Raw genomic sequence first — 26502 nt, forward strand, 5'->3', positions numbered from 1 at the left:
AGGGGTTATAGTGTTAATGGTCGGAATTGACCCCATGTCATGCAAGTACGAGACCAATCCAGTTGCCGATTTGTCTAGACTGTAGACAGTAAAAGAAAAAAAAGAGAAAAAAGAAGAATTTTTTTTGTCCAACTAGTTTCGTCTTCATGGCTACAACATCAAATTTCAATAACAACAGGAACAAATTCATCTATAGAACTTAGTGCCTAAGGGGTTATTATGGGGCATGCTGGTAATAGGCTTTGATCTACCTACTAATTGATAGTGTTTTTTTTTTCAAAAATATTCCAAAGTTGAGCACTGTTTGCAATGCCATTTGTTTATTTCCCAAAGTAATGGTCTAGAGCCTTGGTGAAGCCCTGTGACGTAGTTAACAGGGGGTTTGAAGGGCACCCGTAACCCTATGTTAGGTTGGGCAGACCCACCTATGGTTTTGTGCATGATTTTCGCACATGTTTTTTTTGGACGCGATGGTTTTTCAGTCCATGGTATTGGACGCGATGGTTTTCGGTCCATGGTATTGGATGCTTCGGCATGTATAAATATGTATTTTAACATTAAAAGGAACATAATGAAAAATCAAGCTGGTAGTCCCGGTTTTGGGATCCAGGGGAAAATCTCTGTGTATATGTGTTGTGCTCTCGCATTATTTATTTTTTGTGTTTTAGAATTCGTATGCAGGTAATTTCTGTACGGGGTTAAAACCTACATTTGGTATCAGAGCAGATTTGGCTTCAAGGGGACGCCTTTGTTGCTGAGGGGTTTTGCTCGGGCCTGTGGTAGACTCTGTTCAGTGGGAGATTTGCGAAATCGATTCTGGTTGTGAAAGAAGATGGCAAGCAGTGGAAAGATAGAGATCGAGAAATTTAATGGTCAGAGTTTTGAGTTGTGGAAACTCAAGATGGATGATCTGCTGGTGGATAAAGATCAGTGGATCGCGGTAGATCCGAGTACTAAACCAACGGGAGTGTCCGATGAAGAATGGAAGAAGTTGGATCGGAAGGCAAAGAGCACAATACGATTGTGTGTCTCAGATTCAGTATTGCTGAATGTATCAGGGGAAGCTACGACGAAGGCTTTGTGGGACAAGTTAGGGACTTTGTACCAATCTAAGTCTATGGTGAATAAACTGTTCCTGCGGAAAAAGCTGTATAACCTGAGGATGAAAGATGGAGACTCGGTGACAGAGCATCTGAATGCATTTAATACTGTGGTAAGTCAGTTAGCATTTGTTGATATTAAAATTTCAGATGAAGATAATTGCATCAGTTTGTTGTGTTCTCTACCAGATTTGTGGGATAGTCTGGTTATTGCAATAGGTAGCAATGCAACTGCCTTGTAGTTTGATGAAATAGTCTCAGCCTTGTTGACGGAGGAGATGAGACGGAAAAATATGGAGAGCCAAAATGGTGATGCCTTGTCTGTACGAGGACGGTCCCAGAACAGAAACAAAAATAAGTCATCGAGTGGGAGATCTAAATCTAGAGGGAGATCTAAATCTCTAGGAAAACCTGTAAAGGTGGTGTGCTGGAAATGCGGAAAAAAAGGCCACTTCAAAAGGGACTGTAAATCTAAAGCTCCTGATAAAGGAAAGGGATCTGATGAGGCTCCTTCTGCAGAGGCGAAAACCACCTCAGATGAAGGTGGGGATGTGTACTTGGCTTCTTCAAGTACACATGTAGATCATGAGGCATGGTTGATTGACTCAGGTGCATCCTTTCACTTCACTCCCCATAGAGAGTGGTTCTGTGAGTATGAGAAATATGATGGTGGTGATGTCTTCTTGGGGGATGACAAGAAGGCTAGAATCATTGGTCGTGGAAAAGTAAAGTTGAAGTTGCAAGTTGGAAGGGTTAGAACACTTCCGGGTGTTCTACATATTCCTACATTAGCCAGAAATTTGATTTCTGTTAGTAAGCTGGATGATGCGGGTGTAAAAACAGTGTTCGAGAAGGATACCTGCAAGATGGTTCGAGGAGCACTGGTATTGATGCAGGGAGTTCAAATTGGAACTCTGTACAAGCTGCAAGGTAGCACTGTTGTTGATGGGTGCAACAGTTCCGTGGTTCCTGAAAATGGAGCAGAAAATCTAGTGGTCTCTGGAGAAAAGACCATGCTGTGGCATCAAAGGCTTGGACATATTGGAGAGAAGGGCCTTTGAATACTTCATGGTAAAGGTATGGTAGAAGGTATGAGTAATAGCTCTCTGGATTTTGATTTCTGTGAAAATTGTGTATACGGGAAGCAGAATCGGGTGAGTTTCCCCTCTGGTGGTAAGAGGGCAAAACATATATTAGAGCTTGTGCACAGTGATGTGTTTGGACCTGTGAAGGTTCCATCACTGGGTAAGTCTGTGTACTATGTATCATTTATAGATGACTTCTTAAGGAATACATGGATATATTTCCTTAAGAAGAAATCTGAAGTCTTTGATAGGTTTAAAGAATTTAAGGCTCTAGTGGAAAACCAGACAGAGAAGAATATAAAGGTGCTGAGGACAGATAATGGTGGAGAGTTTTGCAGCAAGGAATTTGAAGAATTCTGTAAGAAGTGTGGTATAGCACGGCAGAAGACTACTCCATATACACCTTAGCAAAGTGGAGTTGCAGAAAGAATGAACAAGACGTTGATGGAAAGGGCAAGAAGCATGCTCAGTGGTGCCGGGTTAGGACAGGAATTCTGGGCAGAGGCGGTGGATACTGCATGTTACCTGGTCAATAGGTCACCTTCATCAGCGTTGGAGGATAAGACTCCACAAGAGGGATGGACTGGTAAGAAACCCTCTCTTTTACATCTAGGGTATTTGGATGTGATGCATATGTACATGTTCCAAAGGAGAAACGAACCAAGTTGGATAGTAAATCTGAAAAGTGCATCTTTATTGGGTATAAGGATGGTTTAAAGGGTTATAAGCTTTGGAACCCAGTAACAAGGAAGGTTGTGTACAACCGAGATGTGGTGTTCAGAGAGGTGAAAGATGTTATTAAACATGAAGTCCAACTAAAGGAACCTGAGAAGATAGAGTTTGAGCTAAAGGAGGAAGAATCACACTCTACTCACACTCTACAGCAAAGGAGGAACCAGAAGATGAAGAGCCACAAACTCCGGCTGTGAGAAGATCAGTTCGAGAAAGAAGGCAGCCAGAAAGGTATAGTCCATCTGCTTTTTGTTCAAATTTTGCTTTGTCTGTTACTGATGATGATCCTAGAACTGTGAAGGAAGCAATGGATTCAGAGGATGGAAAACTCTGGAAAGAGGCCATGGTTGATGAAATGGCATCTTTGCACAAAAATGAGGCTTGGGATCTGGTGGAGTTGCCGGCTGGAAGGAAACCCATTGGCAACAAATGGGTGTTCAAAAAGAAGATAAATGCAGAAGGAAAAGTGGAGAAATACAAAGCTCGGTTGGTAGCAAAAGGTTATTCTTAGGTGCCGGGAATTGATTTTGGTGATATTTTTTCTCTTGTTGCCAAGGTAACTTCTATTAGATTACTTTTATTTGTTGCTGTTGCTTTTGATTTTGAGGTAGAACAGATGGATGTGAAGACAACATTTCTTCACGGGGATTTGGAAGAGGAGATCTACATGAAACAACCTGAAGGCTTTGCGGTGAAGGGTAAGAAAGAACTAGTATGCAAGTTAAAGAAGTCTCTGTATGGGTTAAAACAATCACCAAGGATGTGGTATCAGAAATTTGATACGTTTATACGGGGACTTGGCTTCACCAGAAGCAAAGCAGATCATTGTGTGTATTTTAAATTAATTGGTGACTGTGTTATTTATCTGGTCTTGTATGTGGATGATATGTTGCTGGTTGGAAATGACAAAGAAGTTATCTAGGATTTGAAGACCCAATTGTCCTCCCAATTCGACATGAAAGATCTTGGTGCTGCAAACTATATTTTGGGCATGGAAATTAAAAGAGATCGTGTAAAGAGGAAGCTCTGGTTAAACCAGAGGAAGTATGTCGAGATAATATTGCAGAGGTTTAATATGTAGGATAGTAAATCGGTGAAGGTTCCTATTCCTGTAGGTGTGAGGTTATCTGCTGAACAGTGTCCCAAGACACAAGAAGAGGAAGAGGACATGTCCCGTGTTCCATATGCAAGTGCAGTCGGTAGCCTGATGTATGCAATGGTCTGTACTAGACCAGACATTGCACATGCAGTGGGAGTATTGAACAGGTTTATGTCAAAACCAGGGAAGGAGCACTGGACAGCAGTGAAGCGGGTTTTCAAGTATTTGCGTGGCACTACTGATTATGGTTTGTGCTACCAATGAAGACCAGGATTGGACAGAGTGTTGGATATTCATGGCTTTGTTAATGCAAACTGGGCTGGAGATTTGGATCAGAGAAGATCTACAAGTGGGTATGTGTTTAACCTATTTGGAGGTGCAGTGAGTTGGATGAGTAAGAAACAATCTGTAGTGGCACTATCAACTACAGAGGCAGAATACATGGCAACCACTCATGCAAGCAAGGAAGCAGTTTGGTTGCAGAGATTGTGTTCAGGTATGGGGTTAGTACAAGAAGCTATAAGGATAGACTGTGACAGCCAAAGTGTAATTTTCTTGGCAAAGGACCCTGCATATCATTCAAAGACAAAGCACATTGATGTTCAGTATCACTTTGTGAGGGATATGATAGAAGACAAAAAGGTGTTGCTGGTAAAGGTGGACACTTTGAAGAATACTGCAGATGCATTGACAAAATCTGTGAGCTCTGAGAAGTTCTCCTGGTGTAGAGAAACAATGGGCGTTTCTGGGATGGAAAAATGACTAAGCTCTCTTGTGGCCCCTTGTGGAAAGAAAACAACAAGTGGGAGAATGTTGGGTTGTGTTATATTCTTTCCACGTAGTTAACAGGGGGTTTGAAGGGCACCCGTAACCCCACTTTATGGGGTCTGGGGCAGCGCCCCGGAAAATTTTGGTTTTGAACCCTATGTGAGGTTGGGCGGACCCACCTATGGTTTTGTGCATGATTTTCGCACATGTTTTTTTGGACACGATGGTTTTTCGGTCCATGGTATTGGATGCAATGGTTTTCGGCTATGTTACCGGATCCGCTGGGGGCATGCGGTGATACCTCGGATCCCCGAATCCGAAATGGGTACGGGTACAGATACGGTGGGATCCGTACGGTCACTTAACAAAATGTTCATCACGCAGTTCAGTTGGGTTTCAATTCTCAGTTTGGTTTCTGTATAAATCTGTGTGTAGGTATCGCTATCGTTATTGTTTATTTCAGCTTTCAAAACGGAATCCACGGCCATGCGTTTCACAATCTCTATTCCCTTCCTCGAATTTATACTTTTTAATTAATACTTTATATGAATTTACGTTATCCCGGATTACCTGTCTTTAATGATTTTATCGTGGTAATTGCTAGCTCCATGCAAAATATAAATTTATTAAATTAATTGAACTTTAAATCACTAATTAATCATTACGCAGGAGAATACGTCTATGTATTAATTTATTAATTTATGATATGTATTAATACCATTTCCACGGGTGCTCAAAAAACATAATCACTAAAGTGTGGGTTAAATATTAATTTTTTTTTTTATAAATAAAAATTAAATATGGTAGGCCCGTGGGCCGTAAACCATATAGTATATTAATATAATTTGTAAGTTATAAATAAAAATTAAAAAATATTTTATGTTTATAATTTTATTTTAATAATTACAATTTATATCAATTATTTAATACGTGTATTGTTTTTTTTTATTAATATTTAAATTTTACATGTTTATTAGTTTTAAAATTTAAAATTATGTATATATATAATATTAATAATTTAATTAGTTATTTATTTAAATTTAAATTTTAAAATTATTTATTATAAAATAATAATTTAGAATTTTATATTTTTTTTTAATTAAAAAATATTTTATGTTTATAACTTTATGTTTATAATTTTATTTTAATAATTACAATTTATATCAATTATTTAATATGTGTATTGTTTTTTTTTATTAATATTTAAATTTTATATGTTAATTAGTTTTTAAAATTTTAAATTATGTATATATATAATATTAATAATTTAATTAGTTATTTATTTAAATTGAAATTTTAAAATTATTTATTATAAAATAATAATTTAGAATTTTATATTTTTTTTTAATTTTATTTCGCCCTGTACCACTTTAGAATTTTGTTTTGAGAATGACATTTTTATTAATTTATATTTGGTTATCAACGCAGGTGTGATAAACATGGAACCATTACAACATGAATCTAGTGAAGGAATAAATGTCAATAAAGATCCAAGATTCATGAATGGTTTTGATTTTAAACATCAAATGTATTTTTAAATTTTTTTAAAAATATTATTATATATTTTTGTACTCGCCGTATCCTCGCCATATCTGGATCCTGGCTTTTCAAAAATCCAACGGATCCGTATCCGTATCCGGATCCGGATCCGTATCCGTATTCTGGTAACTTAGGTTTTCGGTCCATGGTATTGGATGCTTTGGCATGTATAAATATGTATTATAACATTGAAAGGAACATAATGAAAAATCAAGCTGGTAGTCCCGGTTTTGGGATCCAGGGGAAAATCTCTGTGTATATGTGTTTTATGTATTCTGCTCTCGCATTATTTATTTTCTGTGTTTTAGAATTCGTATGCAGGTAATTTAAGTACGATGTTAAAACCTACACTCTGGTCCTTTCTTTTTGTAGATAAGGGATCCATATCAAATCTACACAAAGAATGTGGAAGACTTGTACTGGCCACAAATTTGAAGACTGTTAAGTGTATGGTATGAAAGGAAGTACTCTTTTTGATTACTTCACTAAATCCTAGGACTACAGTATTGGAAGCTGCAAGATTGAGTGCAATATTTAGATTTTGCCCTGATGTCCACATAAGCAGTTCCGCCAACAAATACTTTATTCTGCCCTGATATCCACTAAAGCAGTTCCACCAACAAACACTTTTGTAAAATATGTAATAAACATCTTTGGAAAAACAATACGCAATTGGCCAAAGGGCTGAACACAGTTGCTCAAAAGAAGAGCATATATCAAAAATTAAAATCCTGTCCTAGAAATCAATTCACTAATGAAATGAGCCAACCAAAAGCTAGAGATTATTTCCCTAACCATATATTATCCCTAGGATAATTAAGAATCTTTCCCGGTGTATAATCAGATAGTAAGAGTTAAGATTTTACTATGAAGTGGACTGCCATATAGCAGAGAACTCAATTACTAATAGCTGAGCATGATAGTTCCATCCCTTTCAGTCCTATAATAAGGATGAAAGACTCTCAAATACTCACTGAATACAATGAATTTCAGATACAAGGCATCTGCTACCTTTGCTCTCGTAGAGATCTGTCAACCTTGATTCACCCATTCCAGGCCACACTTCATTGATTAATACACAGCTTTTTGAAAAATGAAGTATCCATGGCACTTGGAGTATTTCCTTTTCTTAATTTTTGTGGTATGCTATTCTCGATGTATGTTGGACTTAAATTGTGCCTATAATTATTTTGGTCATGTTTAGTCCTTTTCATTTTCGTTTGTTCTTAGAACTCCCAGAGAATTTTATGAGCTGTGTGAAATGCATTTTAATGTTTATATGAAACATGCTTTAACATATGAATTATATGGTTAGTTCAAATAATCATTATTCAACCCTTTTATTTGTGTTTTGGTTTGCAGGTAATCTGTGGAGGAATTTAGTATAATAATTATTTGTAAAGGAAAATGTCTTCTTTGGGCCCTTCCAAGGCAATCCTTGAGGTATTTAAGTTTGGGATTTATGTTGGTGTTCCAATTTTCCTCATGTATGCAGTAGCAAACAACACCGATAATATGCAGAAATTAATGGGCCATGTAAGTTTTTGTTCTGCCTTTTCTTATATCTGTTGAATTCTAAATTACTGCAAACATTCTACGGTTCCCACTGGTCCATTTCCAGGGGGAATGTATCCAAAATGAGAATGCCTGAAAAAGCAGGGGAAATGCTCGAAGGTGTTTACTGGAATGCTGCCAGGACATTTCCCAGAAAAACAATTTCTCAGGCCTTTTCCAGGCTGGAAAGCAGCCATTTTGCAGAGGGTCATGTGGGGCAGTGGGTCTCACAATGGCCCAAAAGACTTTATTAGAAAGAAGAAAGCAACAGCAAGAAAAAAATAGAAAGCATTAAGGAAATAAAAAATGTTGAAATCACATATGGATGGAACCTTTTTGGAAAAACATCTAAACACTCCCATTCAATTTTTCATACAGTACTGCAGGTAGTGAACGATTAGTTAATCCATGTCTGAGATGAATAACACAAATGGTTGAGATGTTTAGAATCTAGATGTTCTATGTGGGTTATGAATGCTTATGCAAGTTAAATTCAGCTTAGGAAATGACAAATCCCATCAAATACTTGAAAAACATTCATCAATATTTTGTTGGAGACTAAACATTTTTTGCCACATCAGCAAATGAAAATGAAATATAACCTTCTACCATGTAGAATTCAAATAAGTTGGTAGGTTTGTAATGAAGAACATATATCTTAAATTTATTACAAATTTGACGCTCAATCATCATGCACGTCAATCCACAGATTATGGATTGTAATATTGCTATCACAACAGATTGAAGTGTATGTGAATATAGCCCATATATAATATCAATTTGAACAATTGTGTTTTTTCATCAATTTTTTTTTTAAGTATACCTTGCAAATTAGTGTTATTCATTAAATATCATATGCCATGTTGCATCTGACACAACCAAAACTAAATATCATGTTTATTCATTCACTAAATTGCCTAATATATCATTTTCCACGTAAGTGTATTTAAAAGATTATGTACTAAACCCGTGTGCTGAAGAAATTGCAGAAATATGTGCCAAGAATGGAATAAATTATGCACCAACATTTTAAAACAAAACCATCTTTAGTGCCATGAACAAGTATTATCATGTGCAACCCAAAATTATTTTTAGAGAGAGTTCTTATTTTAATAAAATCAAAGAATACTGTGATGTCCCAAAAAATTTGTGTGTCCTTTGTCAGATATCTCATGAAGTATTTTAGCTTGGGTTAGGCTATAATTCAAAAAGAAATAAATTAATCTTGTCGAAAATTTAGCGAGCAAGGTCTTCTAGCTTGTGCCTTGGGTTAGGCTATAATTCAAAAAGAAATAAATTAATCTTGTTGAAAATTTAGCGAGCAAGGTCTTCTAGCTTGTGCCTTAGCCAGTGAAGACCTCGATTTGTCTTCATGAGTTAGACTTGAGTTAGGATGAGTTATTTTCAGTTTACTGGAATAATCATCGAGTTTGCATGCAATTAAGTGGAGTCTTCATCAATTTGACTATAGAACGAGGTGGCAGTTACAAGTTACGGTAGAGCGAGTTAGTTTCTAGTGTTGATTGGAGAGAGAACGAGTTAAGAGCTCCAGTATTGATTGGAGAAAGGACAAGAAGAACTCTCAGTTAACTCATCAATTAGAATTCAAGCTCTAAATTTGAACTAGGCCTCCTTGCATGCTCAAATTGGGCCTATAAAGAGGAGGATGAAGGCACAAAGAAATTCGTAAGTTTTGTGCACAATGTTGTGTGACAAGACAACTCATGAGTTTGTGAGAAGATCTTTGATTGTGGAGAGTGCAGGAATTGTGTCCTAAGAAATAGGAGGAACAAGTCCACAAGGATTTAGGAGGTGATTGTGCACAGTGTTGAGGAATTGGGTTCCTAAAGAATAGGATGCAGGAAGTGTGCAAGGAAACATGGATTTTCCCTATAAAATAGGCACTGATCTGTGCTAGAGAATAGGGGCTCATGTGTGCTAGGAAATAGGGATCTAGTGTGCAAGGATTAAGGAGCCTCTAGTGTGCAAAGATCAAGCAGAAGTGAGCAGGTTTTGCAAAGCAAATCAGGGAGGCACCAAAGGAACAATTGTGTGCTAAAAGGTTGAGATCAGGCAAGATCAAGGCCAACCAAGATCAATTGTATCGACTAAGATTTGTGAGAGAAGAAAAACGCTTTCTCAAATAGACAGATTGATTTGTAATAGATCCAAGTGCTCAAGAACAATCAATAAAAGAGGCACATCAAGGAAGTGGGTTTTTTCAAAAAACAATTGTGTCAATTTGTGCATATGTTTTTATCTCTGTGTTTTTATTCCGCTGCTTATGAATTGTTAAGAGACTTTGTATCTTGGTGAAAGTAAACTAGATTTTAGCTTTCATTTTTCATGTAAGTAGTTACAGCAGAGTTGCGGGGGAGCGCCCCCCCCCCCCTCGAACTCACTCCCAATCCGCGCTCCGGGTGGGAGTGGGTCAGGAGCACGCTCTCGATAAAAAAATTTCCGCTCCCTGCCAAAATCGGGATCGATTTCGCTCCCGTCGCTCCTGGAGCGAAAATAAAAGCTTGGGAGCGATCGCTCCCGAGCTTTTAATTTTCGCTTCGGGAGCGATGTGCGCGACACCAGGAGCGAATTGCGCGAAAAAAAATCCGCGGACGCCAAAAAAAATTTAATTTAAAAAAAATGTTTTAAAAGGGCTTGGGGGGAAAAATATTTCATTGTGACTTGAATGAGTTGAGGAGAGCAAAGGAGATTGAGCAAAGGAGCGAGGAGAAGCGAGCGCTGAGGAGCAAGGAGCAAGCCTGCAAGGAGGTTAGTAACTTAGTAATTTAGTAGTTTAAACTTTAGTTACTTAGTAGTTTAGTAATTTAGTTTAGTTTAGTTTATTTAGTAAATAAATCATGAATCTAAATAAATTAAATTAATTAATCTAAATAAATTAAATTAATTTTCTCATTCCTATTCCCATTCCCATTCCCATTCCCATTAAATTTTGCAGATTCAAAAGCCTACAAATATCAAACATCATGGACCTGGCTATATTTCTTGGCATTTTCCTCTTCTTGGTCCCTTTTCTGGTTATTATGGTGTTGGAGAGTAGGAAATGGAGGGGCCAAAATGAAGAGGGGGATGAAGAAGCTGGAGAAAGTGGATTTGATGAAAACCCCGGTGAGGAGGAGCTGGAGGAGGGTGAACATGACTCTCAAAAAACTAAACAAGACCAAACCCCATTGTGGAAATATGTTAACAGGCCTGAAGCAGGGAAAGGGGGTGGAACCACTAAATTTCATTGCCCCCATTGCAACAATAATTACACAGGTTCATACACCCGTGCCAGAAAACACCTCTGCGGGAAAAGGCCATGGGATGGAGATAAACAAATAGGAATCAAAACTTGTGCAGCTGTGTCAGCAGCAGATAGAGCCAAATACATAAGGGAAGAGGAGGAAGCCCAATACAAATCTAAGCTCACAATCACAAGCACAAAGAACTCCTTCAGTATCCTCCCAAGGCAGTGGATATGGAGGCACAGGGTCAACAACTTTAAGGCGTGGAACCATATTAGATTTTCTTGATGAGGGGTGTAGGAATGATGTGGATTCAAAAGTTTACAGGTTTATCTATGCATGTGGGATACCATTCAATGTTCTTCGCTCACCTTATTGGCACGAAATGGTTTCTGCCATAAATGATGCCCCTAAAGGATACAAGAGCCTTGGGTATGACAAGGCAAGAACCGTTGGACTTGATCATGAAAAAGCAAAAATATCACATTCTTTGAATAGAATGACAAGTTCTTGGACCGACCATGGGGTGTCCCTTGTATCTGATGGATGGACAAATATAAAAGGCAAGCCATTGATAAGTGTTCTTGCTGTGTCCGTTAGTGGTGCCATCTTTATAAATGCATATGATTACTTAGACAAGTTCAAGACCACCATCAACATTGCAGAAGCATTACTTGAACAATTGACCGTATTGGGCCATATAATGTCATCCAAGTCATCACTGATAATGCTCCTAATTGTAAGGTAGTGGGAGCAATTATTGAGGATAAATACCCCAACATATTTTGGTTTGGGTGTTTGGTTCACACATTGAACCTTCTGATGCATGATGTTGTCAAGAACAAAAATGCACAATAGAAATGGATTGGTGATTACAAATCATAGCAATACCCATGGCCTTTTCCGCTGTCACTCAATATTGGAGTTGTTGAAGATTGCAAAGACTAGATTTGGTAGCTATTACCTCACCTTCAGGTGCCTTTTGAAGGTAAGCGAGTCATTGGCTAGCATGGTATCAAGTCCACACTGGCAGGTATTAAAGGAAAGGGCTACAAATGCAGCTGACAGGCGAGGTTTTGAACTGGTGGAGGAGGCCGCTCTTGATGGTATGTTTTGGTCAAGTGTGACGCAAGTATTGGATTTCACCAAGCCCATTTATCACATGATTCGGTTTGCAGATACAGATAAACTAATGATTGGCGAGGTGTATGAGCAAATGGATACCATGTTGGGGCAAATAAAAGATACTGTTCATAACAGAGATCCCAACTTGTACAAACTGATTCACGATTGTGTGTGTGTACGGTGGAATAAACTTAATCTTCTACTACATTGCTTGGCGTATATTCTTACGCCAAAATACTACTCTACATCTTGGTTGGGCCAACCTGCACTAGGGGGTGGGATTAGGACCAAACCCCATTTAGATGCAGAGGTAACTAGAGGATATTTGGAAGCATTAGAAAAGTTGGTACCTGACAGGGAGGAATGTGCAGCGGTGCGCTTTGAAATAGGCAGATACTTCAGTGGCACTGGTTTGTTTGGTACCTTCCATGCAATGGAAGACAGAGATAGATTTGATTCTCTCACATGGTGGGAAACATATGGCGGCGAGGGACTTTTGCCAAAATTGGCAAAAAAAGTTCTATCACAGATTGTAAATACTTCTTCTGCAGAGAGGTGTTGGAGCACCTACAGCTTCATACATAATGTGAAAAGAAACAGACTCAATGAAAACTGGGCAGAAAGCTTGGTTTATGTGCACTACAACTTGAGGTTGTTGAGTCATTACTGTGATCGGGCTTATGAGGATCCCACATATAAAATTTGGGACAACCACCCAGAGGATGACAATTTGGAGGATATTTGGGACAACCACCCAGAGGATGACAATTTGGAGGATGGCACTATACATCTTGAAGAACTGGAAAAGGAACTTATAAGGGATGAAGATGAAGCAGTTGCAGCAGCCATGCCACCTCCACCATCCAATAGCAGTGCTCGAGTTCCGAGTCTTGTTCCTTTGCTGTCGCCACCTCCATCTACACCCTCACGTGGAGGGCATGTGCCTTCTAGTTCTGGTCGTCGGTCTGTGCGGGAGACTCCTAGAAGACCACCACGACTTGCTTATACAGGAGACTCTCGTGGCAAGGGCCACATGTAGATTTACAGTTTACTTGTCTTTTCTAGTTTCTATTAGTTTTCATAACTGTTGAGTCTTGAGTCCTTGACTCTTGACTCTTGACTCTTTCATATCATAATGATATTTTTTGTAAACAATATATGACTGTGACAATGAAAGTTTGAAGTTTGAAGTTGCCAAGTTGGCAATTATAACTCATTGGTAATGATTGTGAATTATGAATATGATGCTTCGTGAAAGACTAAAGTTGTTTCATTTCATTTCATTATTCATATTTCATTTTATAACATTTCATTTCATGTTAACAGTTAGAAGTTAGAACTTAGAAATATCTAAGATATTATTTCTTGTAATGGTTAAACTTAGCTTACAAGTACAACTTTGGTGATCAATGATGATAAATGTTATATATTGATTTTTCAATTTTGAAAGCTTGAAGTTGAAACTTTAAGATTGAATTTGATGAATCATAATTCACGAGACTCAATATGTTGCAGTGGTAATATGTATGTTACTAACTTGTGGACATGGTTGATGAAGATTATAACTTCTAGATGATTGATGTGATATGGTTCAATGATCAATCTATGTTTTTTTATATTTTTTATATCTAATTCATCATTCTACATGTTTTTGTTGACATATATGTATCAAAAATTAAAAAATATAAAATATATATATATATTTTTAAAAAATCGCTCCGGGATTCACTCCCAAACCGGGAGCTTCTGAAAATGTCGCTCTTGCTCCCGTTTTCGCTCCCGCTCCTCGCTTTCGCTCCCGCTCCCAAGTAACATTAGTCATTACTGTGATCGGGCTTATGAGGATCCCACATATAAAATTTGGGACAACCACCCAGAGGATGACAATTTGGAGGATGGCACTATACATCTTGAAGAGCTGGAAGAGGAACTTATAAGGGATGAAGATGAAGCAGCTGCAGTAGCCATGCCACCTCCACCATCCAGTAGCAGTGCTCGAGTTCCGAGTCTTGTTCCTTTGCTGTAGCCACCTCCATCTACACCCTCACGTGGAGGGCATGTACCTTCTAGTTCTGGTCGTCGGTCTGTGTGGGAGACTCCTAGAAGACCACCATGATCTGCTTATACAGGAGACTTTCGTGGCAAGGGTCACATGTAGATTTACAGTTTACTTGTCTTTTCTAGTTTCTATTAGTTTTCATAACTGTTGAGTCTTGAGTCCTTGACTCTTGACTTTGACTCTTTCATATCATAATGATATTTTTTATAAACAATATATGACTATGACAATGAAAGTTTGAAGTTTGAAGTTGCCAAGTTGGCAATTATAACTCATTGGTAATGATTGTGAATTATGAATATGATGCTTCATGAAAGACTAAAGTTGTTTCATTTCATTTCATTATTCATATTTCATTTTATAACATTTCATTTCATGTTAACAGTTAGAAGTTAGAACGTAGAAATATCTAAGATATTATTTCTTGTAATGGTTAAACTTAGCTTACAAGTACAACTTTGGTGATCAATGATGATAAATGCTATATATTGAATTTTCAATTTTGAAAGCTTGAAGTTGAAACTTTAAGATTGAATTTGATGAATCATGATTCACGAGATTCAATATGTTGCAGTTGTAATATGTATGTTACTAACTTGTGGACATGGTTGATGAAGATTATAACTTCTAGATGATTGATGTGATATGGTTCAATGATCAATCTATGTTTTTTTATGTTTTTTATATATAATTCATCATTCTACATGTTTTTGTTGACATATATGTATCAAAAATTAAAAAATATATATATTTTTAAAAAATCGCTCAGGGATTTGCTCCCAAACCGGGAGCTTCTGAAAATTTCACTCTCGCTCCCCGCTTTTGCTCCCGCTCCCAAGTAACATTGACTTAGAGCAAGATAGCTCTCCCAAGGTCAACGAGGTCTAGACAAGGGTTTTCCCTCTTTCAGCTACAGATTTTGCACTTCGTTCTTCTACAAGTCGGACTTGCAATTTTGGCCTGTTTTTGCAATCCAGAAACCCTAGAATTTCACATGTGTGAGAGAGATAGAGCCCAAAAACCAAGAAATTGTGTCCTTTTTCCTTGACTTTCACTCTCCTTCTTGTAACTCCCCAGCTATAGATTGAACTCTTTCTTGTAGATCGAATTTGTTAGTTAGTGCGTCTCAAAATGAAGTCAAACTGCTCCTTTTTATAGGCTTCTCAAGGGGTCGAATTCCCTCCTTTAGGACGACTTGATGATCCTAGAGCTGACTTGTACTCTTGGAGATTCCATGACTTTCTAGACCAAAAATAATTATTTTTACAATTACAAATTTCCTGAAAGGGTCTTATAAACATGATGTTAACTCCATTGGCTCATGACAATAAATCCTAAGAACTAACATGTTGAAATATGTAACTAGGTTCAATCTCCAAAATGACATGTGTAATCATGATTTTATGTATTTGATGTAATGAGAAAAATAAATTTATTACTGTTGTTCTTGAGGCATGGGTTTCATGCTCAAGGAAATTTATTTTTATAGGTCAAGCTCCCATTGAGAGCTTCTAGGGTTTATGAGTCATTGTCATGTATGAAAGACCCATTTGGGTATGTTACATATTGTAAAAAGAATTTATTTGAGTCAAAGTCAAGTCAAAGAACCCTCCAAGACCAAGTCATGATGTTATTTACAAGTCGGCCTACACTCATGATCAAGTCAGCCTAAAGAAGAGCAATTCGACCCAAAGAAAGGTCCTATATAAAGGAGACCTTGACCTCACTTGGAGGACACACTCACACACACTCAAGTTTGATCACAAGGAAGAGAAGAAGTGCAAAAAAGAAGAAGACGAAGGAAGAAGAAGAAGTCGAAGTTTTGAGATTGGCTGGGCTACTTCTCTCCACATGTACGAAGGAATTAGGGTTTATGTTGTTGCAGTAACGCTGAATTGTAGAAGTGAAGTTAGGTCATCAAAATGAACTATTTTGAAAGCCGAATTCTCTAGGAGAGAGAGTCTACCCAAGCGAAGAAGAGAGGAGCAAGATTTCACCATTGTTTCTCACACATGCAAGGGTCAGGGTTTCTGTAGAAGAAGCTGCTAGGAAGGTCGAAGTTGTAGAAGAAGCTGCTGGGTAGGTCAAAGTTGCAAAAGGAGCTTCTGGGCAGGTCGAAGTTGCAGAAGAAATTGTTGGGAAGGTCGAAGTTGCAGAAGAAGCTGCTAGGCAAGTCGAAGTTGCAGAAGAAGCTGTTGGGAAGGTCGAAGTTGCCAGAAGCAAAGTTTGAGTTGTTCTTGGAGGTTCTTGGTCAAGGGTCAAAGGTCTTGAAATTTGTCAATTGAAGGTCTATAAGAAGGGAAAGAATTCTAGTGGGTTTTTCTCTCAAGTTGGAGAGGTTTTGGCCCTAGCTGATGGCCTACATCTGGTGTCCCATTGTCTTATTATTCTTTATGGTTTGGTAGCTGTTTGATGAAAATAATACTAATAATAATCAAGTGAAAGAAGAAGCTAATCAAGAAAAGTAAAAATACATCACAAACAGTTATCATAGAAGATAAATCACCTACACTTGCTGCCCCTAGATTTCTCAACATGGTATCAGAGCTAAGGTAACAAGTTAAGGAAAGGGTAGCTTCAAGAAGGACACTCAAGGATCGAAGCACTAGAAGATTGTTAAGAGCATCAATCATCAAGAAGGACCAGTCATATCAAAGGCACTACAAGGACAAGTATTGCATCATCATCTTGAAGGAAGTAAAAAAAGAAGACCTCAAAACCCTAGTTCATTCAAAGAAGGATTCTACACTTGAAGCACTCTTGGGAACCTTGCACAATCATCACCTTGAGAAGAAGGAGACCTCAAAGATCCTACTCAAAGCAAGAAGGACTACAAATTGGAGTATCTTGAAGCCCCTACATCAAAGAGAAATCAATGAAAAGGCATTTTCTTCATCATCAAGGAAACGAGGTGATCTCCCTCTCTTTGAAGGATCACTTTTGAAGGAATACATCTTCATCTAGAAGACATCTTCTATCATTATCATCATCATCAAAATCAAGAAGGCAACAAATTGAAGATATTGTCATCAAGAAGTATCTTCACAAGTAAGTATCTTTATGTCCACATCTGAATCTATCAAAATGTCTTTCTGCAAGGAAAGCAACGAGTTGGTTGGGGCATCAAACTTTCTTGAATGGAAGAAGAGGACAGATTTCATCCTCATAGAAAATGAGGTTGTGGACCATGTTAAGGGCTCAATCACTAAACTTCCAAAGGAAGAAGCTCAAGCACTTGTAAGGTACATGAAAGGGGAAGCAAGTGTTTATTTGAGGTAGCATCGAATGTGCTCTAACCATGAAGATTGGTGGAGAGGCTAAAGCACATGAGATCTCCAAGACCCAGAAATGGTTTGGGCATATTTTAACCGGTTTGGGAGATATTAAAATAATTAATATTTTTAATGGAGTTCCTAAGTCTAAATTTCAGAAAAATAAAATATTAATGGATATTAATATAAAACTGGGTTAGAAGGTTCCATAAGTCATGGATTGAGCCAAATATAATCTTAGTCGTTGATTAGAGATTTAACTCGACCGTTGATGGACCAACGAGAAAAGTATAAGAAGAGGCTTGAGGGTCAGTTGGAGAACACACCAGAGTGATCAGTCATTCATTTTGCTAGAGCGGGGTTGCTAAGCAAAAGTGAATCAGTGATCAACAGCGAGGGGCAGTGAGTACGAGGCAAAGAGGCAGGGACAATAGTGGGAGACCAACACAGAAGCAGAGAGAGCTAGAGCAGCAGTCAGTCCAGGCTATGCAGAGCCCAACAAAGGCAGCGCAGAGCTTAGAGAGACAACGTCATCCACGCAGAGGGCAGAAGGAGTGACGCAGAGGCTCCCAGAGGCTGCGCAGTGCCTCAGAGGGCTGACACAGAGAGTCCTGGGGCTGACGCAGGTCACATGAGGCTGACGCAGAGGCTTGAAGGGCCATCACTAAGCTTCAGTTGTGCCGGAGAGGGTTTTGTGGGACATGTTTTCTGAATACCTGTTTCGGGATATAGAGGTATTGCTGATGTATATTTTTCTTTGTCAGGTGAGCCAGTTTAGGCACCCAGTTGTACTTAGATAAACTGCATAATAATATAACCCTTTGAATAGCTGCACCAGTTTTCCCGCATTGGGCTTTTTCGGGGACATTGGTCCAAAAATAACGGTGTCACTTGTGTGCTTGTTTTCTTTCAGTTGACGATCTGTAGATATTGATACTGTACTTGTGTTTATTTTCAGTATTTACATGGTAAATAACTTGTTAAATAATTAAACAAGTAGGATAAATAAACCAGATAGTACATGAAGAATTTCTAACGGGTTAGACTTAGAAATTTCAACATGGTATCAGAGCGTGGTTGCAGATCACAGGAAAACTGAAGGCATCAGTCGAGCAGAGCATTTGCAGCAGATTCAGCTGTCCTGAGTGACAGAGTTGATCCTTGCAGAAGGAAACAGAGGAAGGAGTGATGTAGAGGGACTGTGTCATCATTCTGGGCCGGAGAAAGGCAACATAGAGGCTAAGGGAGGCAGAATCAGGCTTACGCAGAGCCATGTACAGGCTAGGAGGTCTGACGCAGTTGGCTGGGGGAGCTGATTTGCCGGTGCTAGGATTGTGCAGAGCCAAGTGGCTCAATCCTTCAGTTGCTGGGGTATAGGAGGCTGTGGGTAATTTGCGGAGCGAAGCTGGTGGGGTACTGTGGTCAGAACAATACCTAATAGGGCAAGACCAAGGTGGAGGGAGTTGCTGTCGAGGCAGATTTCTAGCCAAGGAATCTGGATTAGTGGTGCAGTTGCACAGGCGTTCGGAGTGGGGCAACTTGATGTTGGCAGAGGGATTTCTAGAAGGGTAATCGAGACTTAGAGGGAGTCGAACCGAGAACTTCCAGACGGGGAGTTGAGAGACTCAGCAGGGGTCAAACAGAGGACTTCCAGGAGGGAAGTAGAGAGACTCGGAGGAGTCGAAAGAAGAACAACGAGATCGCTGTGAATGGGCTGAGAGATCGTGATAGGTTGGAAGGAGCGTCCAACTTTGTGGTTTGGAAGGCCAGGATCTTGTCCATTCTAGACAGACATCGCCTCAAGGGCTTCATCACGAGAGTGATAACTGTCCCAATTGACCCGGTAGCTAATGAAAGGCACGAGGAGGCAATGGCTAAGGCTAAGTGCATCATCCTTGATGGTGTTAAGGGTCATGTGGTACCACATATTGCCGAGAAGGAAACGACAAAGGAAATGTGGGATGCCTTAAAGACATTGTATCAACATACTTCCGTGCAGAGGAAGATGCTCCTGGAGAATCAGCTAAGGGCATACCAGATGCAGAAGGGAGAGCAGATAGATGTCTTCCTCGGTCGCTTGAAGGAGATCCGTGACCAACTAACTTCCATAGGGGCCACGCCAGATGAGGAATTGATGGTGAGGACTGCACTGAATGCAGTTTTCGAGGATTGGGAGGTATTTGTCCAGAGCATACTGGGAAGGCGAGTCTTCCATATTGGGAAGAACTGTGGGCGGTTGTTCGTCAAGAAGGGATTAGACGACTGACCAAGGCGCGGAGTAGCAGAAAAGGGGTTAGGATCAAGAAGGAGGAATAAGAGGATGCGGCTCTAGCATCTGCAGGAAAGCAGGAGAAAAGGAAGAAGAAGGACCTCTCCAAGGTCAAGTGCTTCCATTGTGGGGAACTAGGTCATTTTGCGAACCATTGTCCTAGGAAGAAGAGCAAGGGAGAGGCTTTGGACTTGAAGGCAACGCCTGCAAAGGCAGAGAAAGAAGTCGAGGAGGAGGACGATTGTGCCATGAGTGCTCATGTGCCACTTGAGAAGAAGTGGGGAGACATTGAGCTGTAGTCAGGAGGACTATAGGCGATGAGGGGCAGGATCCTTGAGGTACCCAACCTCTTGGATTATACCTTGCTATGGGAGCTTCGAAGAGGAGTAGCAGGATTGGCGGATGTCAATAGAAACAAATGCGAATGGAGCGACAGAGAGTGCTACAGTGCAGGAGTCCCTGGACAATGTGAGGCTAACATGCTGCAACAGTGCAAGAGGCAACTGAGTGTTGCACCAGTGCAGGAGGACACAGAGAGGTGTGCAACAGTGCGAGATGCAGGGAGTTGTTGTAGCAACGCGGAGGTCAGTAGAGGGAGCACTTGTTAGCGGCATAGGGAGCTTCAACATCGGGAGTGTTTCTAACCTGATAGGGATGTTAGAGTTGGGTGGATCAGATACTTACTTCTCAGTAATTGAGTTGTAGTGCAGTAGCTCGATGTAGCATGATGAGAGGGGGATGCAGTGCAGATGCAGTGTTGGGAGGTTGGACCAGCAGCAACACGGATGCAGAGGGAGTTGCTGTATGGATGCAGTCGTTGCAGTGGCAGGGCCATGGGCAGCAGTACAAGATGCAATAGTGCAGAGGATGTTGGGCGGAGAGGCCTAGCATGAGCACAGGGACTGATGCTAGATAATTAGGGTGATGCTCAGTGTAGAGTATTACTAGAGCACAGTCCTCGCTAAGAGGGAGTGTTGATTTGAGGTAGCATTGGATATGATCTAGCCATGAAAATTGGTGGAGAGGCTAAAGCACATGAGATCTCCAAGACCCATAAATGGTTTGGGTAGATTCTAACTAGTTTGGGAGATATTAAAATAATTAATATTTTTAATGGAGTTCCTGAGTCTAAACTTAGGAAAAATAAAATATTAATGGGTATTAATATAAAACTGGGTTAGAAGGTTCCAAAAGTCATGGATCAAGCCAAATTTAATCTTAGCTATTGATTAGAGATTTAATCTTGACTATTGATGGACCAACGAGAAAAGTATAAGAGAGGCTTGAGGGTCAGTTGGAGAACACACTAGAGTGATCAATCATTCATTTTGCTAGAGCAGGGTTGCTAAGCAAAAGTGAATCAGTGATTAGCAGCGAGGGGCAGTGAGTACGAGGCAAAGAGACAGGGACAATAGTGGGAGACCAACACAGAAGCAAAGAGAGCCAAAGCAATAGTCAGTCTAGGCTACGTAGAGCCCAACAAAGGCAGCGTAGAGCCTAGAGAGACAACGTCATCCATGCAGAGGGCAGGAGTGACGTAGAGGCTACGTAGTACCTCAGAGGGCTGACGCAGAGAGTCCTGGGGCTGATGTAGAGGCCAGAAGGGCCAACGCTGAGCTTTAGTTGTGCCGGAGAGGGTTTCGTGGGACAGGTTTTTTGAATACCTGTTTATAGATATAGAGGTATTGTTGCCGTATATTTTTCTCTTTCGGGTGAGCCGATTTAGGCACCCAGTTGTACTTAGATAAACTGCATAATAATATAACCCTTTGAATCGCTGCACTGATTTTCCCGCATTGGGTTTTTCCGGGGACATTGGTCCAAAAATAACGGTGTCACTTTTGTGCTTGTTTTCTTTCAGTTGATGATCTATAGATGTTGATATTGTACTTGTGTTTATTTTTAGTATTTACATGGTAAATAACTTGCTAAGTAATTAAACAAGTAGGAGAAATAAACCAGATAGCACAGGAAGAATTTCTAACGGGTTAGACTTAGAAATTTCAACAGTAAGGGCACAAAGGATTCTCATAGAATCCATCAAAGATCCCCTCATTCCCTATGTATCGAAGTTACAAACATCAAAGGAAATATATGACAAACTTGTAGAATTGTTCTCCGCAGCATTACAAGAGAAGTGAGCTCATTAAGACAAGAACTCTACAAGTTGAAGATATCAAAAGAAGAAGGAATAGCCTCATACTTTATGAGGGTGTTAGAAACAGAGACCAACTACAAAAGCTGGAAGAAATAATGTCTGATAAGGAAATGACAACTATAGTGCTCAATGCACTACCTGAGGAATTGGGCAACTTTAAATCAAGCATATATGGAAAGAAGGAAGCTACCCCATTCCATGAACTTTGGTTAGTATGCAAAATTGAAGAAACTAGGCTGAAGGCAAAAAGTGATGTGGGATCAAACGAGCAAACATAAGCATTTGCTGCCATGGCTAAGAGAAAAGGGAAGTTTGGAAAGTTTGGTCCTCAAAAAAGGAAGAAGAAGATGGCCAAGGTCCAATGCTATGGCTGTCAAGAATATGGGCAGTACAAGAGGGATTGTCCCAAACTCACAAAGGACAACAACAAAAGAGGAAGGGAAGAATCCCATATCACTGAAGAAGTAGAAGAAGCTGAAAAGAAAAAATCAAAGGAGAGAGTAAAAGATCTCTACTATGATTGAGATAATCTTCTCCATCTAGCTCTTTTCAAGTTTTGTAAAGTATACCTTTCATAGTAAAAAGCATTAGAAGCATGGTAGGATGCATCATTTTAGGAGATGACATCATAAGCATACGATGGAAGCAAGAGCTCATGACATCAAAAGAAGCTTGAAAGATCGTTGAAGTAGAAGACTGTGGTAGTCATCATTAGAAGGAAGTAGCTCTTGGTAACCTCACTAGAAGCATAAGTAGTACTTATGGGTAGAAGGAAGTCATCTAGTATAAATATCATCATACATCATTGGAAAGGAGCATTTGCAGGATAAGGATAATCAAGATCCTCCATTGGAATTTGCATTAGAAGGTTCATCTCTTGGAAGAAGCAAGTGTCTCGCAGAGAATTCACTATTTGGAAGAATGATGGTATGAAGACAAAGGAATGTAGCATGTCGAGATGATTGAAATACTCTCAATCAAGGAAAGAAAGTTGCTGAAGGAAGTCTAGATGACCAAAAGAAGAAAAGAGGTATGTATGCATATGTTTGATAAGTTAGAACATGTCATTGTAGATAACTGGGATAGATACTCTACCTCATGAGTATGATCAAAAGAAATGGTTCTCTTCTGTTGGAAAGATGCATTGAAGGCATGGTTCACATATCGACTAGATGAAATCAACATAATATGTCCTCATATGAGATATGAGGTGGTTAACAAAAAAAAATGAAGGAACTATGATTGGAAGTTCCTGAGAAGCAATATGTGAATAAAGAAAAGAAGAGATCATGAAAGATGCAACTATGGTCACCTAGTAAAGGCAATCAACATCTGATGATTAGAAGAATTGACCATGATATCTCCATAGGAAGGATATAAAGATCTTGGAAAAGTCTGGAAAGATAAAGGATCCTTGACAATTGAATATCTTGGAGATGTGTCAATACATTTACAAGATGTTGATGTTGCAACAAGCAGATGTCATGATGAAGGGCCATCACAAAAGGTAATTTTTGATGTAATGTTCATTTTTGATTTTGAACAATATCTGGATGGGCTAATACAGGGCTACCAAAAGGGAGTTGTGGATGTCACCTACAACTAGTACTCATGTGGAGGATGAAAGATCCTAAAGGAAACATGATAGGGAAGAGGTAACAGTGTAAAAAAACGCCAGATATGGTCTAGTAGATCACTTTCCGATGACAAGAAGGATGACATGACTGGCATGGTTTGAGAAGGAAAGTGATAGATGGCCGATGCCCTACAAAGAAATCCCAAAAAATGAAGGCTCCATAATGTTAAAATGAAATTCATGACATTGTATGGAGGAGCTCTACAAGTAGCTGAAGGTCTCAAGATCTCCACCAAAGAAGAGATATCTGCTGTTGGAAATAGGTCCATAGGTAAGAGGGAGTCTGGAAGCAAGTTTTTAGTTATCATGGAACTTGGAAGAAAGTCCCTAGTTAAGAGGGAGCTTGGACAAGTCCCTGATTGAGAGGGAGCTTGGGTACATTCCTTTTATAGGAATGGGTACATTATTTCATAGGAATGGGTATATCCTCCCAAGTTGAGAGGGAGAGATAGGCACATCATTCTTGTCTTCACTCGGGAAGAAAGAATGGAGGATTGGGTAAGCATCTAGCATTCGATATGCTTTGAGATGTGGTAGGGCATCCAACGTAAGAGTAGTCGTAGAGGATCAATATTCTTTGAGGACTGGGAATCCAAGATAAGAATAGTCCTGGAAGGACATGCCCTATGAACACTCAGGCGGGGTATGTTCCTTGAGGGACAATGATGAAGGTGTCTATAAATCATTGATCTTGCCAGCATTGTGCTCTGATCTTGTGGAGAGATAGAGCTATTAGTCAAGGCCTTGCTATGTGACAATGCTGGTTGATATGATGCTAAACAGATGGGTTACCAATCCTACTCTTCTTATGAGAATTGTTCAGATTGAAAATGTCAAAGTACCTTGTATGGATTTATGAATACCTCCCTAGTTAAGAGGGAGTGTTGAAATGTGTAACTAGGTTAGGTCTTCATAATGACATGTGTAATCATGATTTTATGTATTTGATGTAATGAGAAATATAAACTTATTATTGTTGTTCTTGAGGCATGGGTTTCATGCTCAAGGAAAATTATTTTTATAGGTCATGCTCCCATTGAGAGCTTCTAGGGCTTATGAGTCATTGTCATGTATGAAAGACCCATTTGGGTATGTTACATATTGTAAAAAGAATTTATTTGAGTCAAATTCAAGTCAAAGAACCCCCCAAGACCAAGTCATGATGCTATTTACAAGTTGGCCTACACTCATGATCAAGTCGACCTAAAAAAGAGCAATTTGACCCAAAGAAAGAGGCCTATATAAAGGAGACCTTGACCTCACTTGGAGGACACACTCACACACACTCACACACACTCAAGTTCGATCGTAAGGAAGAGAAGAAGGGCGAAAAAGAAGAAGACGAAGGAAGAAGAAGAAGTCGAAGTTTTGAGATTGGTTTTGGGCTACTTCTCTCCACACGTGTGAAGGAATTAAGGTTTATGCTGTTGCAGTAAAGATGAATTACAGAAGTGAAGTTAGGTAATCAAAAGGAACTATTTTGAAAGCTGAATTCTCTAGGAGAGAGAATCTACCCAAGTGAAGAAGAGAGGCGCAGGAATTCACTATTATTTCTTACACATGCAAGGGTTAGGGTTTCTATAGAAGAACCTGTTAGGAAGGTCGAAGTTGCAAAAGAAATTGTTGGGCAGGTCGAAGTTGTAGAAGAAGCTGTTGGGTAGGTTTGAAGTTGTATAAGAAGCTGCTGGGAAGGTCGAAGCTGCAGAAGAAGCTACTAGGTAGGCTGAAGTTGTAGAAGATGCTGCTAGGAAGGTCGCAGTTGCAGAAGGTGTTGCTAGGAAGGTCAAAGTTGCTATAAGAAAAGTTTGAATTGGTCTTGGAGGTTCTTGGTCAAGTGTCAAAGGTCTTGGAATTTGTCAATTGAAGGTATATAAGAAGAGAAGGAATTCTGGTGGGTTTTCCTCTCAAGTTGGAGATGTTTTGGCCCTGACTGATAACCTACATTTGGTGCCCCGTTGTCTTATTTTTTTATTTTTATGGTTTGGTAGTTGTTTGATGAAAATAGTACTAATAATAGTCAAGTGAAAGAAGAAGCTAATCAAGAAAAGTAACAATACATCACAAACAATTATCATAGAAGAGAAATCACCTACACTTGCTGCCCCTAGATTTCTCAACATAACAAACCCTAGAAGCACGAAGAACATGCTTTTACCTAGAAGACCATAAATAATGAGCATGAAACCCATGATTTAATAATAATAATTTTATTTCTTCTTTTCTTGTTTGTTACATAGGATACATATTGAAATGAGTACAACAATTATGAAGACTAAAACTAGTTACATTTCTCAACACTCCCTCTTAACTAGAGAGGTATTCATAATTGTACAATCAATACAACATCATATCTCAAACTGAATAGTTCTCACAAGAAAAGTCAGATTGATAAGCCATACTATAAGCATCATCATCATGACCAACACTATCTTTGAGGCCTAATTAGACAAGCTCTTCTTTAATCAAGAGCATTATGTTGGGAGGCTTTACATGGGATACTACACTACCTCTACGAGGTACGTACCCCATTCGGATGTTCACAAGGTATGCCCTTTTAGGACTATTCTTATCTTGGATCTCCATACCCGAGTCCTCAAAGAATATCGATCCTCTTCGACCACTCTTCTTGTGAATGCCTATCCCATTCTCAAAGAGTGTCGGTACCTGCCCTTTCTTGGATGCTTTATCCTCAAGGAAACCACAAATTCTTATCCAATCCTCCGCCATTCTCTCTCCATTACCTAAAGAAGAGAATGCACATGTGATGTCCAACATCACACCCTCTCAACCACATAGGAAACCCCTATTCTCCTTTAATCTTGAGAGTAGAACCTTGCTGCTATTTAAAGAGACTCCTTTGC

General features: G+C 39.3%; 1 protein-coding gene across 1 annotated transcript in view; it reads left to right on the forward strand.

Moving 5' to 3' along the window:
- LOC149208090 (uncharacterized) overlaps positions 1 to 26502 on the forward strand; it is a 113541-nt gene that overhangs the window by 48502 nt on the left and 38537 nt on the right. The window contains exon 2 of the mRNA XM_089395930.1: positions 7686 to 7859. Within this exon, the coding sequence (XP_089252056.1) occupies positions 7731 to 7859 (129 nt within the window). The 5' untranslated portion in view covers positions 7686 to 7730. The remainder of the gene's footprint in view (positions 1 to 7685; positions 7860 to 26502) is intronic.

This window comes from Pinus tabuliformis, chromosome 1_2, assembly GCF_031772625.1.
Source record: "Pinus tabuliformis cultivar Carrire ecotype Pingquan chromosome 1_2, CPIR1, whole genome shotgun sequence".
Classification (NCBI taxonomy): Eukaryota; Viridiplantae; Streptophyta; class Pinopsida; order Pinales; family Pinaceae; genus Pinus; species Pinus tabuliformis.